At 40.3% G+C, this 20882-nt stretch overlaps 1 protein-coding gene across 1 annotated transcript; it reads left to right on the top strand.

Annotated features, from left to right (window-relative positions):
• Positions 1-926: 926 nt before the first annotated feature.
• On the top strand, positions 927-20876 carry pkib (protein kinase (cAMP-dependent, catalytic) inhibitor beta). Its single transcript, XM_020606394.1, has 3 exons — positions 927-1201; positions 18765-18918; positions 20411-20876. Exons 2-3 carry the CDS (start codon positions 18777-18779, stop codon positions 20488-20490), a joined length of 222 nt encoding a protein of 73 aa, XP_020462050.1. The 5' UTR covers positions 927-1201; positions 18765-18776; the 3' UTR covers positions 20491-20876.
• The last annotated feature ends 6 nt before the right edge of the window (positions 20877-20882 follow it).

The raw sequence follows: 20882 nt of genomic DNA, 5'->3' as shown, positions 1-20882 counted from the left end.
AAAGCCAGTTGACTTTGTTTTTGCTCCAGGACTGTTTGTCTGTTACTATTCTGAGGCACTACGTTAGTTGTCTTCTCCCTCCAACAAGAAGATAAGGAGAGAGGAAATCAGTTAGCCTGTTTATGTAATTTAGAGATTGGATTTGATCTAATTACAGGTGAACAGGCGACTCAATTTCTAAATATTTGTATAGATTAGGTATACCCTTTATCAAACAGACAATGGTATAATCCCTTAAGTAGCAGCGCCAAGACAAAACAAGACAAAAAGAATTAGCGCGAATTAAATGGGAAACCGTGCTATGATGACTTCAAAATAAAATATTAAATTCTGTAAATAAAAATATTTTAAGGTTACAGTAGTAACTGTTACAAAGTGGGCTAAATATATACCTATTAGCTATCACGAGTCACTGAATTACTGAATATAAAAAAAACTGTTAAAATGGCACACTTAAAGTCCTACATCGTATTATGGTAATGGCATATTCAGCTGAACGTTTGGCTTAGCTACATACTAATACATACTGAGAATTTCAAGTTAGAAAAGCCACCAATTACACCAATTAAACAATTTTACACTTTAGGCCTACTAAGCACAATGAAATAGGCCTACGGTAACCTACAGTGTACTGAACTTTGTTGAGGCAGGCATATTTATTTTAAAAACCATTTATATTCTGTGCAAGTCTCCATAAACAAATTTTGCATCATTCTGAGATGGGCTATATTAAATATGGCATGTTATTGACACTTACTTGTGGAATAAGAACATAATTTGCTGTGCGTGTGTATATATATATATAGTTTTTCCAGAATGTTCCACCTTTTCTCGTGGATATAGGCCCAATTAAAGCTGACTCTATCCCCGTCTTTCTCGACAGGTCTTCTGCTTTTACTTTGAAGGCCATATCCTGTCGTTTCTTGTAACGTCTGGGCTACCTGTGTGTAACTTGACGCTCCTCCCTGCAGCTGATGGAATTGAGCGCACTGTCCCTGTGGTATTAGTGCGGTGTAGTCCACTATTCCGCGGGTTCAGCGGTGTCAGCTGGAATGAAGCTGTGTAACGTGTCGCACCTGACGGACTTCCAGACGCTCCACACGTTCTCCTCGTCATCTCTGCAGAAGATGGTGACTGGCGGCTAGTTCCAACTTCGGACTCCCTGTTTTTTTCTGTGGGCGAAGCGCACTCAGATCAATTGGTGAGTGTCCGTCGTTGCGCACGTAGGCATTACTGTCACCTGTTCTGCTCCACAGGTAGGACATCATGTTGCTGTGCATTAAGGCATCCGCACCCCCCCAACACAGGCACAGGAATGACTGGTGGAGATTATCGGAGGGAAGAATCAATGAGGCATGCTGGAGCCATTATCAACTCAGAAACTGGTTGGGGTGGGAGGGTGTTGATCCAAACAACAACAATAACAACAACAGGAGCTGAAACAAAAAATCTCCATGTGGTCGAGTTATGTGTCAACACTAGTCATAGAGCATGTGACTGTGCAGGCCTGTTAAGATGAGCTGTAGGGTGTCCTATAGAAAATGTTAACAGACCAACAGTGCCTGTCACCTGCAGACACCTACCTGCCACTTCCATATGGGCTCTCAGCTTCCTGTGTATCAGCTGTTCACATGAAAATGCCACTGGCTCCCAGGCAGCTGATGGCAGCTGGATTATCAGGTGTGTTTTAGTAAAAGGTGCATAAACGTTACCTTCAGCCATTATTATAAAATGTGTGAAATTCGTCAGTCTAAAACCAACGTTTAAGTAACAAGCACAATACGTGCAGTAATATCATCAGAAAACACCAGAAAAGCACATGTTTTTATTTCACTTTATGAGACATGTTACTTTTCAAAATATAGAAACAGGCATGCAGTTAAAAGCAGTTTACATGGTTCAGTCATTGAGGTCCAAATATAAAGGCTGATCTGTGTCAGTGTTGTCAGTGTAACCACTCTGACCACTCTGCATTGCTATAAATAGATGTTGGTAGTACTTAGGCCTTCAATGGCAAACCCTCAAATCTATATATACTTATATGTATTCTTTATGCTTTTGTAAATGTGGAACTGAAATGGTTTCAACAAAAGCATCCAATTAAAACAGACTGGATTACTGTCTTTATGCAGTTGCTACAAACCTCATCTTTTTGAATGTGTTCTAGTAGGGAAATGAAGACTGGCTCTGCTGGGCTACCAGCAGCTCCTCCTTTTTTAAAATCTTCATTTTTATTCAAGGCATTTCCTTTTATGATTTTGCCCTATGTTAATTGCATAACCATGAGGTCATCAAATCAAATCAAATCAAATTTATTTATATAGCACTTTAAAACAACATGCAGCTGACCAAAGTACTTTACATGGGAAAATAAAATCACAATAAATGACTAAAATAAAGTAAATAAGATCAGATCATATTGGATAATCAGTCTCATTTCTTGGGCTTGGTTCAGTGGCTGGCTGCTGTGGTGCTTCTGTGATGCACTGACCACCTGTCAGTCAGACAGTGTGGGCAATACTAGGCCTTTATTTTTCTTTTATTTTTGAGTTGCTAAAATGTGTGTGTGTGGGTTTGAGTATGTATGTGTGTTGGTTCTGTTCAGTTATACTGACTCTCACTCCTCATGCTACTGTTTGAGTTAAAGAAAATGCAATCATAATACACATCACTTCCCACTTTTTTCTGAAGAAACAGCTATTAAAAAATGTATCAGAAATATTTAAACAGAGCAGCTACAGGTTCACTCATGAATATTTTAGACAAATAACAAAATTGACTGTAATAAAAGTATATTGTGTGTTACATTAAATGTGCATCAAATAAGATTTTACACAATAAACACTCACTTCGATCCTGATGCTGCAACACATTCCAAAACAGGTTGGGACAGTAAAGCATGTGTGCACGGTCTGATGCTGCTGTTACTTTTTACACCTAAAAGACGTTTAGGGACTGAGGACACCAAGTGATTCAATGTGTCAGGTGTCATTTTGTCCCATTCTTCCTGCAAACAAGTCTTAAGGTGCAACAGTCCTGGGTCTTCATTGACACAATTTGCATTTCAAACTGCTCAACACATTCTCTACTGGGGACAGGTGGGGACTGCAGACAGGCCAGTCCAGCACTCACACCCTTTTCCTCCACAGCCAGGCCTTGGTCATGTGACAGTGTGAGGTTTGTATTGTCTTGTTGAAATATACACGGGCGTCCCTGAAAAAGACGTCGTCTTGAAGGAAGCAGATGTTGCTCCAACATCTCTGTGTGTTGTTCAGCATTCATGAAGCCATCACAGAAGTGTGAGTGACCTTTGCCCTGGACACTGACACAACTCCAGACCATGAACAGACCCTGGCTTTTGGACTTGTTGCTGCTAACAGTCCGGAGGGTCCTTTAGTCTTTGGTCCAGAGCACACGGCGCCCATTCCTTCCAAAAAGACCTGAAACACTGATTGGTCTGACCAGAGTCCACGTTTCCACTGTGTGATGGTCCGTCCCAGATGCCTTCGAGCCCAGAGCAGTCAACTTCTGGACACTGTTAACATAGAGCTTCCTTTTGGAACAGTCTAGTTTTAAGTAGCATTTATGGATGTGGTGGTCCTCGGCCCATCTTTGCTCCTAAAGGGCTCGGCCTTTCCTGGATGCCACTTTTGTACCAAATCATGAGGCAGTCACCTGTTGACATCACCTGGTTCACATGGAATCATCATTTCATTGTTTCACCTCATTACCGGCCCTGAACTGCAACTTGGTGTCCTCAGTCCCTAAATGTCTTTTAGGTGTTGTGAAAAGAAACGGCAACATCACACAGTAAATGCTTTATTGTCCCAGCTTGCTTTGGAATGCGTTGCAGCCATCAGAATTGAAGTGAGATCCTTTTTGCTGATTATAGCTGCCAGGTGTAGATGGAAACGAGGTCAGTGAGAGCGGTAGGAATGAACCAAAACATATTTGTGTGTGAAACTCAAAACAGTAAGCTAAAAAAGGCTAAAAGGCTTCCTACAGGTCAATGGTGATAACATTCAGTGGGTTTGTTACTTCAAGCGTCACTTTGCACATTATGCATAGTCATTTTTATGTATTGCAAATAAAATTTACAAGAGCTTTAAGCTGAGTTTTAATATAAATCTATAAAGAATTTTGGATGTGACCCAAAGAGTCCTGAGATTAACAACCCAGAAATAAGATAAAGATAGTACATTTTTCAAATAGGCCTATTTTTGTGATGGTGCAGTGGGGGAGCAGCAGCACTGTGGTCCTGAGAAGCTCTAGTCATATTTAAACTTGCTTAGTTAATATTTTGTCATGGCAAATGAAGGCTCTTTGCTCACACAGTCATCACAGGCAGCCTGCTCTGTTCTGTCGCCGCTGCATGAATCATTTGACCCTTCCTATCATCTGGTCTACTTCTGCATCCTGTTCTTTCTTGGAAATTAGGCTCCATGTCACTGTGTGTCAACACAGATGATGGTAGGCAGATGATGACATGGCACCGTGTGCCCTCCACCCACCCATTATGATTCTGGAGTCCGTGATGTATCAGATGTGGCTGGTTGCTCAGTCCTTTATCGCTAACCTCGTGAACAGCCACTGTCAGCCTTATCTTTTACAAGTAATAAAAGGATGCCTCTGTAGTCAGTAAACAGGTAACTGATTATATGCCTATAAATTCTGAGCTATACTAGTGAACAGCTCATCTTTATCCCCTATTGAACACTTTCCCACCAAGACAGATGAACAGAGTTTGACTAATATGTGGGTTTAATAATTTTGTTATGAAGATGTTAACAGCTAATATTTTGTGTTGATATTTCAATTTAGCACCTATTTGCATATCAAAAACTCTAACTAGAGTTAAATGCCAGAGAAAACAGGTGGGTTTTCAAACAAGATTTACAGACTTCTAAAGTTGGGGAAAATCGGGTCTTTAATGCAAGACTCTTCCATAGTTTAGGGCCGAGCATGGCAAAGGCCCTATCACCTTTATGTTTAAGTCTGGATCTGGGACTCACCAGGAGCATTTGATCAGTAGGGGCCGATAGGGAATGTGGAGCTCCAGGAATTCAGAGACATGGACACCTTCAGCTGCTCTCAGCTCCTCAGGCAGACTGTTCTGACAGCTGGGAGCATGAACACTATGAGCTGCCTCACTAAAAGTTTTATCGTGCACTTTGGAACAACTAAAAGACTCAGTGTGCAAAGGATCTCAGAAGCAGTGTTGGTTCATACACAGGTAGCCTGCCAAATACGTATGCTGGTGCAAGACCATGAAGTGCTTTAAAAATGAATAACAGAATATAAATCAGTGCCAGGCAGCCCGTGTTCCCGAGGGGTGATGAGTTCTCTTCTTCTCAGGCAGAAAAGTTCTGAATAGAGGTAACTACTCTTAAATCTGCATATTTCTTCAATCAAAGGTAACATCTTCTAGCAGCTGCTACCACTGCTCACATGCCAGGTGAAAATGAGACAGGCGATACTTGAGTCACTGCTGACTGGTTAGGGCATCCTCATCCAAAACAAAATGGTTGATATGAAAAATCAAAATGGCAATTCAGTTTGATTATCGGACCCACACTGTGCTACTTAATGACTATATACTGTATTATGTCAGAACTGTTCTTTGATGGTAGCTTGTGTTCGGACAACATTTTGCATTTGACAAGTCTGGCTACTGCAGTTACATGAAAATAAAAAGGGTTATCTGGAAAACCACGTCTACATCTCTTAAAGAAAAGTAGTGCCGAGTCATCTTTGTCACATATGCTGCCTGCCATAAAATTGTGATTGTGAGAAAAGAAAGTGCTCATGGACGTTTGAAATACCTAAGCCTCTCTATAGCAAGATAAACATCAAGTGTCACTCACAATGTGACCACCTGGTGCCCAATTCAACTCCCTGTCATTGGGGGGCCTCACCATTTTGAGGATAGAAACAGTAATTTGCTGGGTTAAATGCTAGTCTTTCATTATTCCTCTGTATTGACCTATAATAGGTCTGAGCCGGTTGCCTTGTAAAGCCCATTGACCTTTACTGTGACCTATGGTCGGCTGCCATTTGGCTACTTTTATCTCTCTGCCATTAAACATGCCAGTCAGTTCTTCCCCCACCTGGGTGTGGGGGACATACAGGACGCTGGACATGTTTAGCAGAGATGCAGAGGATGGAGGATGATAATAGGAACAGAGGGGACCAGTTTTCTCTGTGAAGCTGTATTAGTCTGTTTTGACCTCAACCTCTCCATGTCCACTTTCTCAACCTGACAAGAGGCAGGGGGCACCTCAATAGACCTCCCCCAGCATGCCTCAGCCCGGCTCTACAGCAAAGGACTGTGGTCTGTCAATGCCATCTCTCATGCTGCCAGCCCCTCCATACTCATTAGATTGGAAGGGAACAGCAGGTGAGATGAAATGGTTCTTCTGGTGAGATAAAGTCTCTATTGTAATTCCTGAGGCAGCCATTCAGTTGACAGATCAGTAACCTTTTCAGTGTATCAGCTCACACAATAGAATCAGCTCTTCCATTTCCCCCCTACATGGAATTCCATCTGTCCTAGGAACAGACACAGCATGTCAAACCAGTCTGAAAAACATCAGCCATTTGAAGAGCCCATTCTGCTGATGGAGGGGAGGTGCAGTTGCTGTTTGAAGTGCATTTCAGTGGGCACCATCAAGCATGGTTTCCACCCAACATGCCTCTCTGTGGCTGCACCTGGCAGCTTTACACATGCACATCTTTAAATGACAACAAGAGGGAAATGTTTGACTAGCAATCAGACTAATCATGTCTTCATATATACTATACTTTTTAAACTATTTAGCTTCTTTCAGCAAATTTTTGCCCATTCAAATGAATGGGGAAATTTCTACTTCTGCATACTTTCAGCTATTTCAACAATTAAAATGTTCAGCTCTTCAAGGACATCCATGCTTCTATTCAGCACTTTTGTAAACTTCATACTTTTGAAATATTTAGCTTTATTTTGCAAATCTTGCCCCATTCAAATGAATAGGGAAATTCTACTTCATCATAGTTTCAGCTATTAAAATGTTCAGCTCTTCAAGGACATTCATGCTTCTCTTCAGAAGTTTTCTAAACTTCATACTTTTGAAATATTTTGCTTTATTTTGAAAATCTTGCCCCATTCAAATGAATGGGAAAATTCTTCTTCAGCACACTTTCAGCTCTTTCAGCTATCAAAATGTTCAGCTCCTCAAGGACATTCATGCTTTTCCTCAGAATTTTTCTAAACTTCATACTATTCTTCATACTACAATATTTAGCTTTCTATTCTGAAAAACTGACCCCATTGAAATAAATGGGGAAATTCCAACTTCAGCATATTTTCAGCTCATAAAAGCATTCAGGTGTCAAAATGTTCAGCATTTTCAGGTTGATTTTTCAGCACTCAACATCCATATGCATTTTCTTCAGAAAATGCAATTTTCTAGTTTCTTGCTGTTATCGTGACTGTTTGGAAATCGTTATTTAATCAAGAAAATAATTAACAGACTAATCCACAGTGAACATAATTGATAGCTGCAATCATAGATACAATAAATTCAGAAACAGGCACAAGATTTGATGTCGGTGTCTTTCAGTTGTTCTTAGCGACAGTTTCACTGTCTCCTTTCAGTTTTGATTCATCTCTCCTTGTGGATGAAGAAGAGACCACACATGACACTGGACTTTTGTTGGGAAACATCACAGGTTTCCATCTTCTTCCTCATTTTGCCTCCAGTGGAGGTGAGGTGAATATGTCCTTGTGGACGTATTCCTGCCAGGTAACTGTGAGGACAGACCCAGAACACGCTGCTGGGGCTTTATGTTCTGTCTAGTCTGAGAACACTTCAGAATTTCCCAGGGGGAGCTGAAAGAAATGTCAAGGAAAAGTCAGTCTCTCTGTTGAGTTTGGACTTGGAAAAGTGTGGGAAAACACCATGGTGGACAGAGAAGTAGAAATCCCTGATAGTCAGCAAGTGGTTTCCACTGGTGGACATGAAACCCCCTTCTCCTGCAGTTCCTTTTTCATTCCTCTATTGCTGAGGACAGCTTTAATCACAAACACACAAACACAAGTGCTTGACACTTCTGCTGAAGCAGGGTGACAGTGTGTGTGTTGGCTTTACAGAAATGTGTGTGTGTATTTCAGCCAATGCCCCATTTGCCAGGGTTGTTGTCAGGGAATTCCAGAGGCCCACGGGTGGTAACCTGCGTGCAGGAGCAGCACGTGCAGCCGCAGCCTCCTCGGCTACATTGCTGTTGACACGGTGGTGTAGCTCGGAGAGCGCCCAGAGTGGAGAATGGCCTCTCTTCAAAACAACAGGCTTTGTGCTGAAATATTGATATGTTGGCAGCGCACACTGTCCTCCACTGTCACAGATGTATCAGACCTGTGTGACACATTTATCCTGCTTACTAGGGTGAAATGGATAATCGGCTTTTACTGATGCTGAGGCTGATACTAGTCGTTTTGACATAAATACACACAAAACAATTAGTCAAACTACAAAAAAAAGATCATTTGTTTAAAATGCCAAACGTTCCCTGTCTACATTTTCTTTACTGTGAAAATTTTTCCTTTTTATATCAAGATAAATTCAGGATCTTTATGTTATGGGCTGTTGGTCAGACAAAGTTTGCACTCTGAACATTTCACCTTGGGCTCTGAGGAGGTCAAAAGGACATTTTCTATAATTCACATTTTTTAGTCCAAATAATTGTTAGAAAATTGGTAATGAAAATATTTGCAGTCTGAGGGCCAGCTGTTTAAATCTGCACTAGTTCAGTACTGTGGCGCTGACTGAGTAGCCACACTGTGACGTACCAAAAGCTGGACTGAAGGTCAGGTCAGATTGGTAAACTTATTCTTTTATAACATCATTATTTATATCAATCATGTAAAATTGGAACAAATACTTGCAGTCACAATATTTTACAAGAGTTGTAAAGTCATGTTATAAGCTGAAATTCATTATTCTTTGCGATATTAAAGCTGTAGTCAGAGTTGGCATCACTTTGGAATTAAAAAAGTGCTCCAGACATTCAGTACTGTCCTTCCATAAAGATGGAGAGATTGCAAGAGACAGCTTTAAAAAAAAGTGGTCAAAATTAATGTCAAAAGCAAAGATACAAGTTCCTGCAGAGTCCAAGGGAGGCCATTTACACCTGTTTTTGGAGGCATTCAACAGTAAAACACAACGGTTGAACCAAAAAGAAAAAAGATTAGAGCCACAGGTGACCAATCAATGCTCACTTTCACTTAGCCTAATCAGACTCAGTGCAGAGTGACTGCACATCAGTGGCAACGCTGGTCATGTGATTTTCTCATAACCATTCCAAGGGCCATTGTTTATGGTCAAGATTTAGTTAATAATCAGTGCTGAATCAGAACATGAAGTGTAAAAGTGGCACATACCCCAAAACAGTCTGTTGTTGCTTGACATGTGATCTTCAGATCATCCTCGAGGCTTGTGCCAGCACTGCCTGACAGCCAGTCTTTACAGCTCAGTCAAGTGCGCTAATTGCAGTAAATAGCTGTGTGCTCTGTCGTTGTGATTGACCCTTATGAAAAGCTGCTCAATCTGTCTCATATTTAGCAACATGGAGGCCACTTTGTTGGCTTAATCTCATGTAGTGGCTTGTTGTTATTGTGCATTAAATGTAGTTAATTACAGTGAGGGCAGGTTGCTTTTAGATGCTATTTGAAGCACCACAACAGGACTGTACAAATAAGCAGTGTAGCTGAATGATATCAGTAAGGGCTGAGGGGTAACGTTTAAGCTTTGGGTAGTTTTTAAAGTTGAGAATCTATACCAGCTTTCACCAGAATAGACCTAGCTGACTTAGATATTACTTGTCGTTTTCATGTTTAAGAAGATTTGCTCAGCAAGGTACTTAGTGGTGTGACTGTAGCTCACGAGACGAGACACAATATGAGGCGTGATGATATTTTAACACTTTTAAGAAATCTCCAATGACAAAATCTATAATTGGAAAATAGTATTTTATTCAGCTGGAAGTCACTAAATGCAAAACACTGCAGGTGTATTTTGAAATGTTTTAACTAGTCATCTGTAATGGATGTCACTTAAATTCTTTTTTCTATGGCTTATCATATGCAGTAAAAGACAAGAACATACAAGCACTATAAAAGGTTTTGCCACAAATTCAACTGACTGGCTTCTCTACTGTATGAGTTCACATGAGTCTCTTCAGACCTTAGAACTGTGCATGAACTATGCATGAGCTTCAGACTGAGTTTCAAAGGTGTGAAAAAACACAGCTCTCTCCATTCATCTCCATGGCAGATTGCATTCACCGCAGCAGGCACCAGCACCGCAGGGGGCTCTGATGAAATGATGCAACTCAATGCCATGAAAAACTTGGATCTGGTTCAGTTTTCACCACCTCAGATGGTGACATCATTCAGCAAAGGCGCTACGGTGGCCAGTCATATATGGAGTACAGTCGGGACTACAAAACTTACCAGACAAGCAGATATAATGACAAATTGGCATCCATTTGAAAATTCTGGCATCGGTCTACTTTGATTGGTTAGAAAGGCACACCTTGCACAAAAACCTTTAGAAGGGAATATATCTGCACAGTTAAGAGAATCTGGGTCACAGTAACATTGGATTACACCTCTCAACACTAAGGTATGTTTTGGAATATATTTCTACTAAAACAACAGTCAAACAATGATGTGTTTCTTGGCTTTGGAAATAACACAGGGAGTAACTTCAGGGAGTGAAGTTGTTCGCCAAACACATTAATATGTAAAGCTTAGGTTAAGGTCAAAAATAAAAACAGCCTACAAACTCATCTCTCTCTAAATATCCAACAAATTAAGTGAGAAAACATGAACCAGTTGATTTCTAAATCCTTTCATTTTGATCGATTTGTGATTATACGGCACATGCCCAGACTTGTTTCACAAGAGCTTGATGACACCCCCACACCCCACCCAAGCAAATTATCCACAAAGTGAAAGTATGCTCTGATGTATCTTTGTCTGCAAGTGCTGGCTTCTGTAACATGAAAGCACACAGCAGCACACAGCCGTAGTGAAAAGAAGAGCTTTGCATATCAGCAGAAAAGACGGGAAGATCTGCCAGGGACGTTTCTGAATCTGAAGGGAGGCTGTGATCACGCTGTCTCATAAGATCTGTCACACCTCTTTGCTTCTTGCTCTCTCTGCTGCTTCTGTTTAGGAAGGAAAACACAGCTTTTTTGAAATTAAACCCTGATATCAGGGTTGTGCTCCATATTCCATCTTTTATGCATATGTATGACCTTCTGTGCACCTGTTAATGTCAATAAAATGAGTCCTTTCTTCATATTCTTTCTCAGTTGCTGTAATTTGCATATAACTTGATAATTTTGCACTGCATCAAAATTCAGCATTTTCCACCAGTATTTAATTATACATTCCTACCTGCCACATTTCTGTTTCTGTTGTGTTTTTGTATTATTTTCAGTGCTTATACCTGCAGCAGCTTAATGTTTATATCAAATCTGATGTTAACAAAATATTTTTACAAGCAGAAAAAAAGATACGTCAATGCAGCATAAAGATAGTCTGTGTCTTCCTTGGCAACCTTCCTCCACTATATACAGTAGAAGTCTTTATAACAATGGTGCAGTTTCCATGGTAGCTAGAGCATGCTTAAGCTTTAGGATAACAGTGAAAAAGTGGGGAGAAGGACAAGGAATAATCACAGGGTATGAGACACTAAAAATAGCCAGGGACTTAATCCCAGGCATTATTTATTCATCCCAAACTTCTCACGTCTTTCTGTTAACATAATTTCTTCTGCTGTTCCTAGTCAGGCTGTTTTCTGACCTGAACACCCACAGTCTTGCTGACTGACTGACTGACTGACTGGTCTCATGACCAGAGGAGAGGGTGGGTACAGTTGCAGCACAGAGATGACAGACTCTGGATAGACATATAGGGGTTGGATCAGCCAGGGTGAGGCTGCCTGGTGAGGGAAGGCAGTCTATTATTATTCTTAATTTCTTGTTATTAGGAAAAACAGCAGATTAACAAATAAGACAGAGAGAAAAATGAGCATTAAAAACAATGTGTCAATTTGCCTCTTTGTAATTGAACATCTCTTTAAATGATGCCATAAATTACCAGAAAATGTGATAATGGTTAATCTAATTAGGGGCATGCACAGGCAGCAGTTCACAGTTACTGTAAGCTGTAGTCTGTGCAGTGTTTGACTGGTGAGAAGCAGAATAGAGGTCAGCCTCAGGCAGTAGGCAGGGCCTGGCTGCTTGGCTCACACTATCTATCATTGTCTCTTGTTTGGAAAGAAGAAAGCTCGGACAGATGTAGCTTCTTAAAGGTCTGTAACAGTGCTGATATTTTGATTCTGAAAACATCATTAGAATATATTTTGCACTAGTGTTTTATACATATGACACCACCTACTTTCAGATATTTTCCAAGAAAGTTCATTGAAGTATGTGAATTGAAGTAGATTATAGAGATAACAGAGGCAGTCCTAGTGTAACACAGAGAGTCTTTTAGTCACTGCACAATAGAGTTACACTGATAAATGTATTAGATTATTGCAGATATATCATTATCTGTGTATACATTGGTAGATTAGTAACAAGAAATGGTGACAGAGAAATTCTAAACTAGCTTGAGGCAATATAGAAACAATGTCACCAAGACGTAGTCCGTTGATTTTTACAAAAACGACACGAGTTAGAGCAAGTGACAGCTTTGGTAAAGGTTAGGTTAAATAAAGTTAAATAAATAAGTAAAAAGAGTAAAGTTTCCAGTAAAAATGAATAATAAATGACATATTCATTTTTGACTGTATTGCATGGCCTTCTTCAGTAAATGGACAAATGATAGTATAGGAGCTCAAAGAGTTCCATGTACTGAAGACCATGAGAATGAATGAACCTCGGAGCTTAAAACTGTACTTAATGTTTTAAAGGGTTAGCATGACAATCATTTAGCACTTTCCTTAGGAGAAACAGATGTGTATTGTACATAAGTTCAGCTTTGAAATGAAGAATTGAAAATGAATGCATAACATATGTAAAGGAAGGGCATTTTCATGGTTTCACAGTTTTCACAGTGGCGGGTAGTGATGGGCACAAACAGGAGACTGATGTAAATAAAACAGTATATTGAGCAGAATATCAAATCTGTGAACAAACTATGGGCTATCAGTGTAGTACTAGTGAGATGAGCAGCCTGAACTCTAATGAACCCTATTATTAGCCTATATGCACAGGCCGGGTGTAAACATTCACACAATTTATGGTTGGATTCAGTACGTTTTACTGGTGTCAAGATCTAATACATTTTCAGTTCCACAGAAATACGGAGTGCCTTTCAGTTACATTTGTGAAACAGCGGTATTCGGCTTTCGAAAAAATTCTGTCTCTAAGACTTGAGAACCAGACATTGGAGTTTTCCTGACTCATTTCCTGACACATGGCACATTTATTCTGACATAACCATTTACTGTAATAGACATGACATTTTCAAACATCTTCCATCATGGATTTTTGTACAGCAGGTGACTCCTTAAAAGCTCCTTTTGTTCAACAGAACCATCCACTTCAAATCTGATAGGTTCCAAGCCAAAAACCTGTAAGCAGACCAGTGTTTTTTCTGATTTTGTTCAAGACAATTTAGCAAAACTTTTGCACCTAGCAACAAAATTAGCTGCAATTATTTTATGTTAATCATAGATCGTGTGTTGTGAAAGGGGCTGTAATGACAAACCCAGTCAATAACTGCAGTTTTGGCAACTTTGAGCTCCATTTTTTAGTATTTTGTTTTATTGTTTTGGTCCACTTACTGTGTTCATCAGTTTCATTTTTGGCAGCAACAGGCAGCAGTTTTCAGAGAAACAACTGTGCATTGCCTTCTCAGCACCAAACAAACAAACTTTCACATACATTTGAGCATTTAGCAGCTAAAAATCCAGATAAATCTGTCAGGACTTGGTAGTTAGCTGAGATATGACCAGCTAAAAGGAGCCCCTGTCTGGTGGATGTGTACCTAAGGTCAAAGGTCAAAGTGTTTATTTGTCATATGCACAGTTAGGAAACATGTTTCCCTGTACAATGACATTCTTACTTTGCTGTCTACATGAATGCCACAAAATACAAATGAAATATAAAGTAGATAAGTAAGTAACACTAAATCTAAGGCACTTTAAGCAGCAAATGCAGAGATATAATAAAAATCTATAAGAATATAATAAGAGAATGTATGCTGCATGGGAGCAGCATGTGTAGCAGTCAACAGTCAAGAAATGGTAGTGTAGCTGTCTGCTGATAACATCCCTTTTTTTCTACTGTATTATGTAGAGCAACAATGCAAGAATTGGGTGATTGAAGTTTATTATAATACCCACCAAACCAGTTCTAATAGTGGACTGAATTGAAGAGTTGATCATAACAGTTTCTGAAAAGTCTCCAGTCATGTCCTGTTCTTCAAGGTGTGTAGCATTTGTCGATACCAAGGGATTATTTTCCTGTTCTCGAACAGACTTTGGTTTTGACATTTTAAACAAACAGAAAAGGTAACATGCCTGTGCTGTTTGTTTGGACCCACGACCTGTCGCTGAACGCTCAAGATCTCTTTCTGTTGGCCGCTTTTTGTCTTGCTCTGTCCATGGTGCTGAAAGCCTCCATTCACTGTAACTGTCGACAGGGGCTTTCTTTCTCAGTGACCTTAGACTTGTATTTCCATTAAGAATAGCTGGCACATACTTGAAAAGCCAGAAAGATTTGTTCTGAACAGAGCAGCTCCCAGGGGCACTGAGAGCACTGTGAGGTTTGATCAGACACATTACCCTGGCTATTATAACCACAGTAGCATAGGTTTAAAAAGTACCTTTCAACATTGAATGTGAGGGGCTGTTTAAGTTCTGTGATACATCAGACCTGCTCTGTTAAACACAGCGAGGATAGCTTTTGTCGTTTCCACGTGTCCAGTTGACAAGATATGAGGGGATAATTTTAGCAGCATGATTATTTGCACAGTGGCCCAGCAAGATAGAAGAGGTTTCAAGTACACATGGTATAATTTGTTGCTAAATTATAGAGGCCACTGTGTTTAGAAATAGTAAATAGCAGGTAGCAATTTGCAGCATTAATGAGCTCTTATTTAACTACAGACCTGTCACATGTTTGCAGTTTCAAAGGAAATAAGAAAGACAGGCTTTTTGCCCAGCATCTTCACTTCCTCTCTGTGAGCAACTCTTGACCAAGTTGTTCCATCAAAAGGCTTTTATAACTCAGCCTTGTTGTGTAACATACCTGAGGCTTGTTCCTGTATCTGACTGAGCTGGACTTTATAGTTTCTAGGTCGATTCTCTTGACAAGATAATCCCACCTAAACTGTTGTTGGATTATCGGTTAAAATAAACCTGTTCATTTGAGGGGTTGCTGCATGCTCATTGTGTAATCTGACATCTTAATGAAACTTACCAAATAAATATTTTAATTAGGACTAGACTAATGGTGATGTTCCCATTTTGTTATTGATACTGATACTTATGAATTAAAAGCTTGTTTTTTGTGCTTGTGAGTTACTAGATACATTTACATCATCAGTGGATGCTGAAACAAGGCGTACAACATTTTTGCTTCTTAAGTGGACTGAGGCTACATCCACTGCATTTTTTACAGACTACATCCCTAAAGCTGTTGAGGACAGTCCTTCCTTAAATCCAAGGCAAAGAGCAGCTTCAACATGTGGAGCATGAGAGGGAAAACATTCCCTGGATGCCCACAGTGCAGTTTTACTAATATCAAATAGTAGTTATTAATACTAATGTGAGAGAAAAAATACAGGCTTTGTCCTGCACTTCTGTGGGGGCCAGTCTACAAATGAACTCAGTATGTTGTTTGAGCCAGGTTACAACCATCCATCCATCCATCCATCCATCCATTATCTATAGTATACCACTTAATCTTGAATAGGGTTGCGGGGAGGTTCCGACCAGCACTTACTTATTAGTTTGGCGACCTTTCCATGATGATGGAGTTCAGGTACACATGTCATTGTAGGTTTGTGTTTATGACTGTTCCATGATCACAAAGCTTGGTAAAGCTTGCAGCTGTTATGTATGTTGCTGTTAACATTGAAGATATTCTGACAATTGCGCCTGCTAACATGAAAATGCTATTTCAGGAAATGCCCCTGTGGGTATGAAAAGAAAGGGGACAAACACAGGGGTCATAATAGTTTGGAGGACTAGTCGTCCCCTAAATGTACTGAACTCTCAGATACACTTACAGACCCACTAAGCTAATGTTAGCTTTGCTAAAATGAAGAAGACTAACATAGAGAAGTAAGGTTTGGAAACATCTTGGATGGAAAAAGTGGATTAACGTAATGCCTATTTGTTTATGCTGTAAACTGCTCCTTTACATTAATGTCAGGTTGTCACCGAAGTGAGGAAACAAAAACACACCTGTTGAATGGAATTACAACTCTGCCTCAGGCTAGGCTACATGGGTTGTGTTCAAACTAATCAATATAAATGGTAGTACAAATTCATTCTAACTTTATTATTTGAATATGTGACAACCCTATGATGGACATTTTATCCACGGATTCCAATGTTTTTCACTATAAATAAACGTTTTAGAGTTTAACTGCATAGAACTTTATTCTTAGCAAAATGTAGTTTTGAAACTATGTTTATCTTCATATTAGCAAATAAAAAGTAAAGACAGAGCTAGTTATACTATTGTTCAGGGGTTCAACAGGGCAGAGCATTAAATGTGCAAAGGTATTTCAATATCTACAAATCATTACTGGATTAATTATCACTATTCTTCTGTATGCTTTTCTTATTCAGCAAATCCAGGCATACTGTGGAGATACAAAAAACAAACAAACAAAAAATGAAATGCTACGTCTGCCATCTTTAATCAAACAGGGTCACAAACACTACAGTGTGTCCATAGCGGTCACTCCTTTCCTCTATGTGCAGAGTCACAAGCTTAGTTGTCAACATGTCTTTGTGTGAAAGTGCTGGAGGAAATATGTGTGTGCTCATGAAATTATTAAAAGCATTGTACGAGCTCAGTTGTTACACTACAGTAGCGCTTTAGCCTAACAGATGTTCCTTTTTTCTGGAGACTATGTATGTGTTCACGTGTGCATGAGTGCAAGTCTATAGCTGCCGAGTATGCCTTAAGTCACATGTCATTGCTTTGATGAAAGAGCCCAGTGGGAAATAGGATTTTGTGCCACGGAATGGTGTGGTTAAGACAACAAAAGAAAGACATTGGGAAGAGAAAGTGAGATAGTGAAAAAAAGGATTCAAGTTTTATGTTTACCTGCGAGTGGTGCTTTTCTATATTGTTGTCATAGCAACAGCAGCTCACTGTATTTGTGTGTGCGCGCATGCTGTGTACATTTGTGCCTTTGTATTACGTACATTATGGGGAAGGAAGCCTGTTAATACACTCACATTGTGGAGACTTGGCCATCCTTGTGGGGACCAGCTTCTAGGAATCACTGAATTTTAGGGTGGCAACATAGTTTAAGATTAGGATGAGGTTAAGGTTAGGTGTTAGGCAGGTAGTGGTTATGGTTAAGGTTAGGATTGGTCTATAGGAAATGAATGTAAGTCAATGTGAAGTCCCCACAAGGAATAAAAACACAGTGGGGTGTTTGTGTGTGTGTGTGTGTGTGTGTGTGTGACAACAAGGGATGTAATTCTGCCTGTCACCAGTGTAGCTAAGAGCCGACCTCCCTGATCCTGGTTGCCATGAGACCAGACAGACACAGCCTCTGCTTCAGTGATAAATCTCTTCTCTTGACACTCAAATCACTTAACAGATGATGTACATTTTGTTTTCCAATATAGGCCTATGTCAAGATAAATGTCTACTGCCTGGTTGTGTATTACTCAAATGTAATCATTTGAAAAGTAATGTTACTAAAATGACGAGGGTGAATATTAGCTTCAGGAAAAGTAATTAGCTAACTATGCATATCTACTTCTTTAGCTATCAGCTGGCACTAGTTTACTAGCTACAGTAATTAATATTTTGGACAAATTGTAGTATTTCTTTTTAGCCAAAGCAATGTGTGGTTCCAGGAAATCAGTCAGCTCAGTGGTATGTCTGACATATGAGGACATATGAGCAAGGGCAGAAAGCGTTCCAGTTCTTTCTTTTAATAAGGATAGTTTCAGTTGATTTATATGTCATTTACACAGTCAGGATTTTTGAACGATATCTAAGGTGCCCAAATTTAGCCAGCCAGCTGCTCCCAGGCAGGAAGTGATAAGGCCAGGTAGAGGAAAGTTGGAGTGGGAGGGGATATTTCCACATAAACAATCCAGTATGAATCAGAATCAGAATCAGGTTTATTGGCCAGGTGTGTTGGACATGAGGAATTTGACTGTGCTACAGTGGCTCTCAATGGGCAGGTACATATCCCCATGCAAGGGGCAAGTAAACAATATACCAACATAAGGCTGTGTAGTATAACAAAATAAACAGTATAAACAGGTAATAAAAAATGCAAACAGACAAAGACAATGTTCATTAGGAGACGAGATAAAAATAGAATAAAAATGGAGGACGTAAACAAAATCAGAGACCTGTACGGATCTGTATAATCAGACTAGGGAGTCTTTGAGTCCTTACTGTTACAGAACAGCTAAGCTAACTAAAGAGGTTAGGGCATTATTGTAGGACATTATTTTTAAAGGCAGGCAAAGAAATGTAACATTTACCTTGTTTTATTTTAGAGAGGCCCTGAAATGACGGAAGTAGAGCCAGTGTTGGACTTTGCCTCCTCAGGGCGCTCGGGGAGGCGAAACGCTCTGCCTGATATTCTGGGCTCTCCAGCAGGTGTAAACCCTGGTGACCTGCCTCTTAAGCTGGCTGAGCTGTCCCTCAAAGGTAAAGTACACCACTTGTCTTTTTTATTGATATTGGGCACAAGCCAGATTGAAATTGTAATTAGCTTGTAAATTGAATTTATAGTGGTCTACATGCATTTGTGTGAAAGGTCTAAAGTTAGCAGGCCGTAGCTGATTTGGGGGATATATTTTTTTTTCATAACATAGCCATAGGAGGATTATTGAATGGGCCTATTGGGCACAGGTCCAGGGGCCAAAGGGCTTAGGGGGCCCCTGGACCAGAGTCTCTGTGTTAAGTGATATTTTTTGTTGGAATGCCAGTGAAATTACTTGAAAAACACACAACAACCATAGAGAGAGACCCAAAATTACTACAAAGACCACAAACAACTGCTTATAGAATGACCAAACAGAAATGTACATGACCACCAAGACTCAATACAGCTACACAAAGCCTCAAATCAACTACTTCTAGACGTAACACAAAAAACATAAAAACACAAAAATACTAGAAAAACCTGAAAATCAGCCAAAAGACGTACAAAGGGACCCATACGTGACTGCAAATAGAGAAAAAATGGCCACTTGTTTATAGTCATTTGTCATCTCTTTCAGTCAGGGCCTGTTTTGCTCTACTGTAGGAGGGGTGAGGGGTCTTTTACGTGTCTGTGCCCAGGACCCATTGTCTCACAATCCATCCATGACTATATCCAAATCTAACATGATGACATGTCACTTCCAGTTCAAATCCAAACGGATACTGATACATGTAGTTGAGTGACAGTGCCTGCCCATGGCCTGGTGCATATGGCTGCCAAATATGGCAAAGATTTGAGGGGATGAAGACTAAAGTTCTTTTGGCCTGAGTCAGCTCCAGTTAGAAGCTTTGGGACCAGCTTTGGTCAAGGATTGCCACTTGGGACTAACTAAGCAGTTTCATGGAGGAACTGTCCTAAGTCATTCATCACAACTGAGTGGGGGCCACCAGGACCACTGCAGGGCATAGTAATTTTGGCTACATGGGCAGAAAGCAAATGGGCATGCCGCTACCTGTAAATCAAATACAATGACCCAGTTTATCCTTCCAGACCCATCTCTGTGCACTCTCAAGTCTTGACTTGCAGACTGTTCTGTTTTGTGCCTCCTCACTGGCTTTGTTGGCAATTAAATAACAATGTTTTGCACATTGTGTGTTTGTAAGCACAAACTATCTGAAATAAGCAAGTCTCTCTACGATCCTAGAGTTATGGACACCATGCATTTTCCCTTATATCCTGAAATTGGCCTTAGTTGTTTGGGAAACAGTTAGTGAAAGAAGCAATTGGTGCTATGGTACTCCTGGTGAAACTAGCCCTCCACATATGGGGCCATAAATGAACTCAGACAAAACTTGTAGGCACCTAATTAATGTAATGGTCATTAACTCATTTGTATCACTCAACATAGGCTTTGGACAGTCTAATTCCTTTTTTTATGCCCTAGAAACTAACTGTAATATATTTCTTAATGTGTCTTACTGGGTTTGTGTGCAGATGGTCCTGGAGGGGCCCAGTCACCCACAGTGGAGACTCCAGCACCGCCAGAGAGCTCAGAGGGCAAAGAGGGATCATAGGGACTTGTTTATATCCCTCCCCGTAGGCCTGCAGAGATAACCTGAGGGATAGGATGAGGAGCTATACAGGGGGTGACTTGTGGGAGAAAGAGCGATGATCTGTTAAAAGTCAGTCTGTGTGCGGAGCGACCGAGCCATGCAGGGAGAGTGACGGTGCAACTGCCCAAGGGCTGGAGCCAGGAGCTTAGGACTGCTTGGCACTCAGCACCCTCTGAAAAGGGTCAGGCGTCACTTAGGCTACAAACCAGTGAGCGTGTGTGAGTTACACACTCACTACAGACACTACACTAAGAATCGAAGGGACCATGACAGATTGTATATTGTACACAACTATTTTTGTATGATTTATTTGAAACATAAGTCAAACTGTATAATTTCCTTGTATTTCCTGC

Source organism: Monopterus albus, unplaced genomic scaffold (assembly GCF_001952655.1).
Source record: "Monopterus albus unplaced genomic scaffold, M_albus_1.0 scaffold77.1, whole genome shotgun sequence".
Taxonomy (NCBI): domain Eukaryota; kingdom Metazoa; phylum Chordata; class Actinopteri; order Synbranchiformes; family Synbranchidae; genus Monopterus; species Monopterus albus.
The sequence above is the reverse complement of the archived record's forward strand: the minus strand, read 5'-3'. Positions and strand labels throughout refer to the sequence as shown.